At 32.4% G+C, this 12,197-nt stretch overlaps 1 protein-coding gene across 4 annotated transcripts in view; it reads left to right on the top strand.

The window, feature by feature from the left end:
• LOC115452228 (aquaporin AQPAe.a) overlaps positions 1–12,197 on the top strand; it is a 70,157-nt gene that overhangs the window by 3,883 nt on the left and 54,077 nt on the right. For 2 of the 4 annotated variants that reach the window (XM_037444879.1, XM_037444880.1), the window contains exon 2: positions 10,560–10,631. The exons of the other annotated variants lie outside the window; for them this stretch is intronic. In XM_037444879.1, the coding sequence (XP_037300776.1) occupies positions 10,560–10,631 (72 nt within the window). The remainder of the gene's footprint in view (positions 1–10,559; positions 10,632–12,197) is intronic. 4 annotated transcript variants of the gene reach the window in all.

The raw sequence follows: 12,197 nt of genomic DNA, 5'->3' as shown, positions 1-12,197 counted from the left end.
TGCAGTTGTGGTTGTTTGATTAGTGTCGTTTGCTTATGATGATAGTTTGAGCATAGAAAATATTGTTCTAATGAAATGTGATGATTAGTGCGTGATGTTTATGTTGGCGTTGGATGTCCACCTGCAAGGTGGACAGACGACTTGATGAACGTCGCGGGAACATATTGGATGCAGGCAGCTTTTGACAGGTCTGTCTGAAAATCTTTAGGGAGGCCTATGTTCTCAACAGTGGACTTTATGTGGCTGATGATGATAATGATGTTTAGGTATGTGTCTTTTGTAACGTCGGCGTACCGTCGTCGCTGCTGGTCTAATTGTTGATCAAGTGATGTGGCTCGACACAAAACCCTAGGTAGTTAAAGCGCCGACATCAGCTGTTCGGTTGCGGCGCGGCGCGCGGTGCGACGAACTACCCTTGCGCTCCGAGTGTGCATCACTCGTTCGTGTGCGTGAGCATAATATTATCAATGACTGTGTGCGATGTTGCCGCTCCGACGAATTCTAGTATAGTAGTAGTGGCAAAAGGGTGTGTAAAAATAAAATGACTATTTGAATATTTATTTTGTTTGAAAATTTTACTTTTTTGTTTTTGACCTTAGGTTAGAAAAACTTATAGTAAACTGCTTCTTTCAAGATGACTTTCTCGCAGTTAAATTTAAGTCTAGGGTTACAAAATGACCCTGTATATTGAATAGCTGTGCCCGCGGCTTCGCCCGCGTAGTAATCAGTGTGTCACAAAGTTTTTCCCGCGTAACTCCCAATCCACGAGATTTTTTAAAACCTCTTCAACATTAATCGTTATATTTCAGTCAAATTACATAAAACTGTAATGTAGTATTCACCAAAACCTTCCTCAATAATTGCACTATCTTTTAATAAAAGCCGTACAAAAATCCGTTCAGTAGACTTTGAGAAAAGCGATCATATACCGACATATAGCTTTTAAAGACTTTGTTTTATGAATGAAGATTGATATAATAAATTTATTTACGGTAACCAGAAACATGAATCCTAATATAAAATCATAAATCAGTGGAGTTATTTTTCAAAAATAATTAATTTTCAAAACCTTTTGATTAATAAATAATATAATAATATAGGAACAAAAGTCTACCTAATTAGGAAACTCGATGTATTAATATAAAGCATTTATATTACGTTGCCAATTAGAACCTCTATAAATAGCAAACCGCGATAGCAAAGTTAGAATAATTATTTCATGTATTTTCAATTCTACATATTACATTGAACAGTGCGTTATTTTTATTCAAATACATGTACTTGAGATATATAAAACCATAGTTAACTGAAACTGTAATTATCAGCTAAAGAATTGCATGCCAAAGACAAACTGGCTTGCATAAAAATTAAGATAAAACAAAGACTTGATAACTCATTTCATTTACTGTAATTAATATGCAATTGGTTTATTGATTGCACGAAACTTGTTCATCCATTACGTAATTGTTATTTTACACGCGATTTTGATCCTTATATACTTACGTTAAATATTTTATGAAAATTTTGTTTCACTGAGATCAAATATTTATTGTTATACAGGAAAATATAAATCAGGGTCATAATGTTACGATAAAACATACTATATTTTCCTTATTATTCCAGTTTAGTTTTAAATTCATTTTATAGTTATTTATAAACTAGGCGTTGTTCGTAGATTCATCTGCGTGCAAAGCCTTTCCCGCCAAAAAAGTTCTGAAAACACTATAGCAATGTATAACGTCACATGTACGAAGCCGGTGTTATCTATTTATAAAATCTCATTATTTCCCTCAGGAGCAAATTTCCGGGATAAAGAGTAGCCAATGTGTTAAGCTAGGACATGTCCACAGATAGACCATGGTCTATCTGTGCGCCAAATTTCCCTAAAAATCCGTTCAGCAATTTTTGCGTTTAATTCTAACAAACATCCAAACATTTTCACAAACCTTCGCATTTATAATATTAGTAAAATATGATAGAAGTCAGATTACTTCACATCACTTTTGTATAGAGTATCGTGTATATAAATTATAAGTACTCTGTACTATTGTTATCCACAACCTATTAGAGGGTATCATTAGAATTAAAGTTATCTCATAAATTCAAAGATTAAGGCGATACCTCAAGGTCCATTTTCATACATTTTGTTTCGCCTTTAATCTGGGTAACTAAACAAGTATTGGCAAGTAAAGAATTTAAATTCACGTCTAGTTAGTGATTAGTTCTCGCAGTTGAAAGAAAAATGTAAAAATAATTAATAATCATGGATATTTCGGCCTTTAAAATTTAATATGACGAAATTTTAGCCGAAGCCGAAACAAAATGTATGAAAATGGACCTTGAGGTATCGCCTTAAAGGTACTGGCTGTGCGTAACATCTTCCTTAGCCTTTAAAAATCAAACAGTCAGCGTACAATAAAAACAATTTACATCCTACGCTATATGCTTGTGATGATTGATTCCTTTTATTAACTTGAAATGAGTTCTTTGTTCCATAATGAGACATAAATAGGTAGTCGCTCTTTATAATCAGTTTGTATGTTATTGTTATACTGACCTTCCTGTTTGATAAGCCAACAATATGTGGCTTGAAAAAAAATTCTCTCGTTTTACATTGTATTCTGGATAATCATCATTATCACGTATTTGTCTAATATTGGACCGTAAATATTTATCGGGGATGGAGGTTTTAATAAATCAATTCAATATTTCGTAATACTAGCCCTGTTTTGTAATATATTGACCTACTGCCAGGCGAATTACCTGACATAAAATCTCAGGATATACCAAGCACAATAATCCATATTACAACCGTAAAATTTAATTTGATTATAATTGGTTTTTCAAGAAATGCTATTTCCGCAAAATGGATTGACAAGCTAGAAACAGATCGTAAAAAATAATTAATACTTTTTTGTTATATTTGTGATAAAATGTTGCACCGACCCTAAACTGGAGTAAAATAACGATAATTAAAAGAAAACTTAAGGAAATGTATTACATACATTTTCTCAAAATCCTTGAACAATATTTGTCTGACGTAAGAAAAGTCCAATATTTGTTAGTGAAATCAAACAGTTTGCTCACGCTGTGGATCTTTAACAACATTATCTTAACAGATTAACGAGATTACATTGATATATGTTAGGTTATCGCGACAATTAAAAAATTATCTGTATCAGGTCCGGTATTGGGTACGGTCCCTGTATTTTGATTATTAAATTATTTAAATTATTATTTATATTATAGGGCGCTTCATTTAATTGGAACAGTAATTGTTGCTATGGAAAACATTTACGAATCTACAAGAAAAGTATATACCATGAGCGTAAATTATAATTATTGAAATTTAAACAAATAATATATAAAATATATATGATCGAATTCCTTTAATGCCCTAATTAATCTTTATAATCAATCACTATATCATAATTTTATGAAATGCACAAAGCACACATATAAAATAAATTAAATTTTATCGTAATTATAAAATTTGATAATTTAGATATGTGTCACTATGTACTTTAAATTTGTCTACATAAAAACGTGTGTGGAAACATAAGAATGTAGTTTTTTAACATATTCGTATTCTGTATATTGGATTGTAAGCGATTATTTATGAAATATATTTCGTGTATTTGTTAAAGTTTTACTTCCTACTTTATTTTTATGTCATTGTTATTTTCATATTACATATTATGTGCGATTTGAAACATTTAAAATACAAATGTTAGAAATAATACTAAACAAACCACACGAATCAAAAAATCTATTTTTTTTGTAACAAATTACATATAATATGCACAATTGTAATCAGTCTAAACAGTATTATTCAGTTTTACATTTTAGGTATTATTCATTTTAAATATCTTCACATAGTCGCTGCATGTTCCTAATTGTTATCGGAGTGATAAATTAGGCAACATTTAATACCATGTCAATACATAGATATTGCTGATATGTACATTATCATACTCAACATGCATGTCATATTTTCACGTAGAACACTATGTTTTTTATAATACACCTGTTTTACTGTTAGGAATTCCGATACTTATCAATGAAGCGATAGGTTTGGATTACCTACACAAATCAGTTGGAAAATAGACGAGAATAAAGATAAAATGTTGAGTAGGAAAATTTATTCTTGAGAGCCTCGGGGCGTAGTTGTATTGCAGTATGACTGCAACGCTGATGTCTCGGGTTCGATTCCTAGGTCGGGAACTGTCGGATAAAACACGTGACTGTGTGTGCAAAAACTTAATCGTACGATATTCGTTTCAAATATACACAATTATAGGCGAGTATATACGCTAAAGAAATACTTAGGAATAAAGTCATAATACATTTCAGAAATCCTCTATACCACAGACGTCTAAATAAATAAACATGACATACCAATCTTTGATAAACTGGTCCAAATATATCAGGCTAGGTGCTAAATCTAAAATTTCTGACTGATCTTAATAACGTATTATTTTTGAATATGTAAACTTGAGTTTCTATTTTTCTGCGTGTTGACATCCATTTTTTGTACTAATAAACGTTGAAAATACACGGAACACTAGTTATTCGAAACGCCTTCACGGTTTTCTGATTTTCAATAGATCAGTCACGAGTGATGGACTGTGTCCAAATATTAATATCACATGAAAAACAAAAATAACCTTTTAATAGTACAAAGCATTATTGTTAGTTACAGACAACCTCGAATAACTTTTGTAGGCACAGAGTATCATATAAAATACAATTAAACAGTAATAGTTAATACATAGGTCTGATAACTAACAGAAAATATATTGTATGTAAGACAAATATATCAGCTAGATAGATATATCAGTTGTATTCAACCTTTTTTTATACGGGTCACGAAGATGTCTTAGTTATGGTGTATATCCAGGTAAATTCATTGACCTATTTAAGTTACGAACGACGTACTATATCAGGGGGCCCCATTCCCCATCCCCATTACGAGGGCATATCCGTCTTTTTGCAATGACAGGCATTCTAATCGTACGACAGCTTTGGTAGTTGTACGACTAAAAGAGTTGAAAATCCCGTATTTACCTATACGGCTTCGGCCCCTAGACGGAATGAGACCGTCTGATATAATAAAAATTTTATATTTAAATAACAGTTGCACAATGAACTGAAAAATAAAAAAGTTAGAAGTACGGAGCCATTTATATCGATAAAAGGAATAAACACGCGATTACTCAATTGTAACACCTGTTGCGCACAACTTAAAGTAGAAATGTATTAAATTGATATACATAGTATAAAAATCCCAAGTTCTGGTCCAGCTATACAATAAAGCTACAGTTTATATAATTTCTATACTAAGAAGCAATACATCCACAAGAATTTGATATGATTCAAAGTTACGATTCCAGAGCGCCATGGTTTCATAGTACTATAAATCATACACTTTATTGATTACTTTAATAATACTAGAATTAGTGATGCTGCCAATGTTATTGAACTCAACCAACAAGCTCGTTATATCGAAAAACTATATCAATTGTACAAATAGTTTTACGATTGATGAATACTAGATTTAAATTGTAAGCCAATGTGACAATGAATTCTGTTTAATAAATAAAATATACTAGAAGAAAATTAAAAATACCTAAGATGAAGCATAGTTTAAATACGCTCTGCATTGTATATTTTAATATTAACTTTTGGTGCAGTCACCCGCGCGACGTTTTCCAGTATAAGCATTTTCTCGCAATAAAAAGTACCTAGAGCACTCAGGATGATGTACCTTTCTATTAAAAACAATCAAAATCGGTTTAGTAGTTTCTGAGATTATCGCGTTCAAACAAACAAACTCTTCAGCTTTATATATTAGTGTAGATTAGATGATTGTATATCGTGTCTAGAAATTTATATTACTATACTATAAGTTTCAGCCCAAACTCCTGATATGTTAACGAGTGAACAATAAACTGCAGGACCTCTATCTACTCGGTTTCAATTTTGTGCTCATATTATCGGCTATGCTTGTCCATTATGGGCAAAACAGTGTATTAATTAACACAAATGGGCAATAATAACATGAAATTGCGTACAGAGTGCATTACTAGTACATTAGTTTATGCAATATAGTTTTAGGAAAGGAAATAAAAGAAGATTTTAAGTAGATATGTTTATTGTAAATTGAAAAATTAGCTATGAGATGGGAGAAATAGCAAGTTAACATAAACTATTTTTATTTTCTAAATGTAACGTATTTATTGTATTTATTTATTTATTTATTTATTCTTTATTCAACACATATACTGTGATTACAGGATACCCAATTCGAACGCTTATCAATTTATTGTTACTATTAAATACATGAGGAACTATATAATATATTATATACTGTTATTCTATATAATGTATAGTTCGGGTATCTAATTGTTGTGTCGTCGCAATATTAATAAAATTATATTGCGACGACACACTTATGGTATTCATTATATTACATTACTTGAATTTCCTTAAATGCTAGTTTGAGTAAGAATTTATTAATTAACAATTTATCGAAAACAAAAATATCGAAGGGCATTAACCTAACTTTATTATTCTTTCCATATTGTTGTTGCCATACTAGCTTTTGCTCGCAACTTCGCCTGCGTGAATAAGTTTTTTCGGAATAAAAGTTCCGTTTTATATTTTCCCGAGATAAAAAAAGTTATAGAACTCAGGAGTAATGTAATTTCCTATTAGTGAAAAAGAATTCAAAACGAGACTATCGCGGTCAAACAAACAAACGAACTCTTCATCTCTTTATATTAAGTATAGATATAGAATAGTGTTATGCATAACAATATGAATTAAAGTAGATATACTTTTGTGTTCATGTATTTACTTTCGAGGCAAATTTATCAGTTTTCCGTGGCCTTAAACTTTGAAACTTGCTACATTATCTAATCGTTGCATTCTTAGCGCGTATCGTAAATTGAGATGACAATGGTATTTTTTGCTTCAGTGTCAACAAAGTCGGTACGTTCAACCAGGTCTAGTTTCATATTAATAGTCGCCAAAACCCATTAAATCTATTTATAAAAACGTAGATATCGTGCCAAACGTAATTACTGTTTGTTATTGCAACACTCAGATAACTCGATTTAAACTGTTTTGTATTAACCGTTGATTTACGGACGGTAAAAAACAATCGTCCTTTCATAAACAATCTATTATAATGGAATTACAGGATTTAGACTAACTAAAACGTCATTGAAATAAAAAAAAACGGATTTTATCGCGGTTTTTTATATTATAGTTTTTCCTGACGTTTCAAAGACTGTAGCCTGCGTGGTCACGGAGGACTGAGTTGCTGGTGTTCCGAAAAGTCAAATTTACTTCCTTCTTAATATCTACCTACATTTTTGATTATAATATATATTTTTTTTAGCTTTTGACTGTCCGGTATACGCAGAATGAGCTCACAGTGTTTTGAAGTCTGGCAGCCGTTCTTTTAGATTCCATTTTAATTAAATGTAGAACACGATCCCAAGCTCGTGCAAGCTCCAATCATATTTTTCTTTTTTTTTATACTTGAAGCGCGCAAGCGGCGATAGCCTAGTTGGGTATGGAACGGACTGCCGAGACGAATGTCCGCAGGTTCAAATCCCATGGGCACACACCTCTGACTTTTCTAAAAAATCATGTGTGTATTCTTTGTGAATTTATCGTTCGCTTTAACGGTGAAGGAAAACATCGTGAGGAAACCTGCACATCCGAGAAGTTCTCTTTAGGAATTTCGAAGGTGTGTGAAGTCTACCAATCCGCACTAGGCCAGCATGGTGGACAAAGGCCTAATCCCTCTCAGTAGTAGAGGAGGCCCGTGCTCAGCAGTGGGCAAGTATATAATACAGGGCTGATATTATTATTATAATTGAAGCGCAAAGTGACCCCACTGCACCTGATGATAAGCTAAATGGGGTCCAGATAATGCATCGCCCGTCGACACAATTATTTCGGCCTATTTAAAATTTCATAATAGCGGTGTTTCTCGACAAGTTGACAGCGTCTGTGCGACATTCAACCACAATTCTCAATTGATCATCTTTAACTGTTCCTACTCTTAGAAAGACATAAATAAAAAAACGAGTAAAGATTTCACGCGAAATATTTTAAACGTAATGATCCATCGTGTTGATGTCTTAATAAACAAGGGATTCCCACAAAATAGCTGTAATTACTTACCTTCATCATTATTCAGTTTTTTACTATTAATAATTGCGTTTTACGTAGATAAGTAAAAAGTGTGCCTTTTTCAGTTTCATTATATCATTGCATTAATTATAGTTTCGTACAATGGAATCTAAACAACGATAACATTGTTTTGGGGTATTTCACAATATTTTTTTCTTTAGTCGAGCGTCGTACATTTATCTTCTAAAATAATGATTGATCGATGTACGCACCTACTTACGTCAATATAGAATGTATTATAACGATAGCTTTTGAGATTGAATTAATTTTACATCACAAACCCTTAATTTATTCGACTAGACCATTATACATACATCATTTCAATGCAATCCACATAAACCAAAAACGAACCCTAACACATTACATATTTAGTCCAGTATTGTTTGACGGTTCACTTTATGAATTTAACGAGGTAAATTCAATAACACTACACGCATACCTACTTAGATTTGCAAAAAATAATCTAGTTTGAAATAATTATATCAGTAACTGTAACACATTATGTAAGTAATTATAGTACTGTATCATAATTTACATAATTTAAACTATATTTATTACGAAGAAGGCCACCGCGGGTTTTGATTGATATGCCGGTGTAGCGTGTACATAGGGTTAGAGACTCAGTCCAATGCTCGCTCGGATCGTGCTATATTCCCGAGTGGCGACATTGCGTCGAAGACTGGCGAAACCAACATAAATGTGCAACAGTGGTGGTAGCGATAACGCGTTTTTACTCCGTGAAAGAAAAAATAATTTTGGTCAAATTTATTTATTAACAGAATTGTAATCATACGCAAAAATTCGCCAAACTGTACAGAGAGTTTGTTCGAGAAAATAGGCTCTCTTATAAACTAACTAGCATGTAACTGTGTAGTTAATACTTAAATAACGGATACTACACTATCCTATACTTTAATTAATTATAAATAATGACAAAACAAACGTAATTTAATAAGCTGCATGGTAAAAGATCACACTTCTTCCTCCATTTTCATTACTATAGATCTATAAAAAAGTAAAAACTCTTTGATACCGAGTTCGCTCCTTCAAGGGACCTTCAAAACTTTAAGTTTGTAAATTGCATCACTATTTACTTTTGCCAACAGTGCAGCGTTTGTACTGACATGACTGAAACCTCACGTTTCCACCACGTCAAACAATAACATACAATGACGTACAATCCGTAAAATAAAATCTTATAGAAAGTATATTTAAGATACTGAAATTTGAGAGCACATTCGTTGCATAGTACATACAGCACTTCTACATCGCTTCTAGACTGTCTAAATACTATGTAGGTATCTTATCAGTGGTTCAAGCAGATTTTAGGACGCATACCCCTACATTTTGAATAGCAGGCCAAAATGTTTACTTTGAATCTAATGATAAATACAATTAAGTTCAAAATCGATGACTTACAATATATACAGAAATCTTCACTTTAATATGCAATTTTTATACTGGGGAAAAATACACATACTTACCGCACCGAATATGACGTCATTGTCCATTATTTCTAATTTAAAATATTTATATTTGAACGCGGGCAGCCAGTCTAGCGGATTAATTAATTGCAGTATATTGTTCTGGCGCCAACTATTTTTAAACTGTTTTAAGTTTGGATAAGCGCTATTTTTGATTGTTTCGATATGCATTTTTATAAAATATTGTTGTGTGTTGAATACTCCTCAAATACGTAGATACAGATGTAAACAATCTTGTTTTATTGGTACGTCCAATTTATTTGACTATAAAGTTGAACATGTTTACGTATATCATGGAATTATACACAAACTTTCTAATTTTATTCAAATTGAACTTTAATAACAGTACGTTTGTGATCAAATTATTAATCTTGTTAAATGCAAGAAAGTCACCAAAATATAAGTGTGATAAAGTGCTGGGTTTAATTGTGCTATTTCGAGATATTATAGTATTATCATTACATTCCTAAACATGATTAAGTATACGTATATATTTAAGCTTCAAGTGAGAGAAGCAGCTTAATTTGAACAGCATAATCTTTCAAGCTTTAAGAGTTAATGTCACCTTATATCATGAGATATTCACTACTACTAGATATATAACATACATTTTATAGATATGCTAGAATATATCATTTAGTCATCAAATCTCTTAGCATGACTATTCTATGAACCCATCCCTATAGAGACTTTCCCGCCCGCACACCCACCACTACAACTCCTGTAAGCCAGGATCAGCAGCAGCACGCATTTTATGGCGCCGAGCAGTGAAGCTCGGCGAGTCTCAGGGAAAACTAATATATCATATTATTATGAACCCATACCTAGCAAGCAGGAACCCTTTCCTCATCACTGACTGTGTTCCAGATGTAGAGAGCGGAAACGCTGGCCCCGCGCAAGATGCCGAGGCTCCCGCCCCCGCGCCAGTCCAAAAGCCTGGTAAGGACCACGCATGGCATGGTTGCTTCTGTCGTGGCGTCTAAACTCTGGCATGTCTTTCCTTCTGGACTGCTGTTAGTCTTATGCTAACAGCAATGTTGCATTGGAAACTGACATGTGCGTTTGCACTGTACTTGTCCGCATGGGTTGGGGACTTCACGAACATTTGCACTGGGTTCATTTTCATCTTCACTCAAATTATTACGAATATTTCTATTAATGAAACGTTTTTCCCATTAACTGGATTAAAGTTCGAGTTTGTCATTAATAATTATTACTAAAAGTTATAATGCCTACGAAGAATTTAAACTTGGTAGAAAATTTATTGGAATATTATTTCATTTCAAATCGAATTAATCGGGTCATCAACAAGAGTATTTAAGGAATATTTTTCTAAATACCTATTTACACACCCGTCCATAAATTTTTAAGTTTCATAAAAATATTCCCCGATCATATGATTGCTACAAAAAGGTTTGATTTTGTTTGTGTTGTCAGTCATCTGAATACACAGAATTCTGTGTAAAAAATCATTTATCGCTTTGGGATATCTTCGAAAAACCATTATTTATGAATCTTGTTTGCATTACATAAGGGAATTGCATTTTCATCGGAGTTCTGGTCTCAAAAGACCGTAAAAAGCGTTGTAAATTGTTGTTTGTTTTGGATTTACGATTTTATGTTGTGCATGTCTGGGTAAAAAAGGTGTTCGTTCGTGGGATTTTCAAATATCTTGGAAACGTCGGAAGGTTATTTTTTGTCGGCCATAATTATGGGTAATTGTGTCTATCGTTCTTTGGAAATATTATTGTCTACAATATTTGTGTGTTTTCCTTTAGATCTCAAAACGAACATCAGTTGGAGTTGAAATTCCGCCATTATTGATATTATTGAAAGTGTTCTAAGTGATTAAAATTATAATACGCACGATATGCTACGCACTCTACAGAAATATGATAGTTATATCCTTGAAACTATAGAAATACAATACCACATATCCTTGACAATGTAAATCTACAGGAAGTCTAAACTAATAGTTATAGATAATCTGAATAGCGATTTGTTCTTGACTTTACGTGAAGATTACAATGGATGAGATTACAAAACAAAACATATTCCCACATTAACTGTGGTTGCATTCGAAACATTAGTGGCTGATGTTAGTTTAATCATTTCGTAATTATATAGCCAGTAAGTTAAAGATGACTGTTTTGTTATTATTGAAACGATGACATTGTAAATTTACGACTGTTAATAATTAATATTGAGATAAACTTTGTTAATTTGTTGTTGGCAGAAATCACATTTTATAATTCATTTCGGACAAAACTCTTAAGTTTTAAGGCCTTTAACATATTACCTATCTAATTTGACTAACACATGCATTATTAATAAATTAATCGTATTAAAAACAATTCCAGTAATTATTAAAAGTTAATTTTTGAGTTTATAATATGTATAACACACATCCATGACAGAAATAAAACCATAGGAAATGATAAACATTGAGAAAGGTAATTGCTAAGCCGCACTCGTCCAATAACATTACAAAGATCACGCGGACAC

The sequence above is a fragment of the Manduca sexta genome, chromosome 28 (assembly GCF_014839805.1).
Source record: "Manduca sexta isolate Smith_Timp_Sample1 chromosome 28, JHU_Msex_v1.0, whole genome shotgun sequence".
NCBI lineage: Eukaryota > Metazoa > Arthropoda > Insecta > Lepidoptera > Sphingidae > Manduca > Manduca sexta.
Note: the sequence above shows the minus strand (reverse complement) of the source record. Positions and strands in the feature narration are given on the sequence as shown.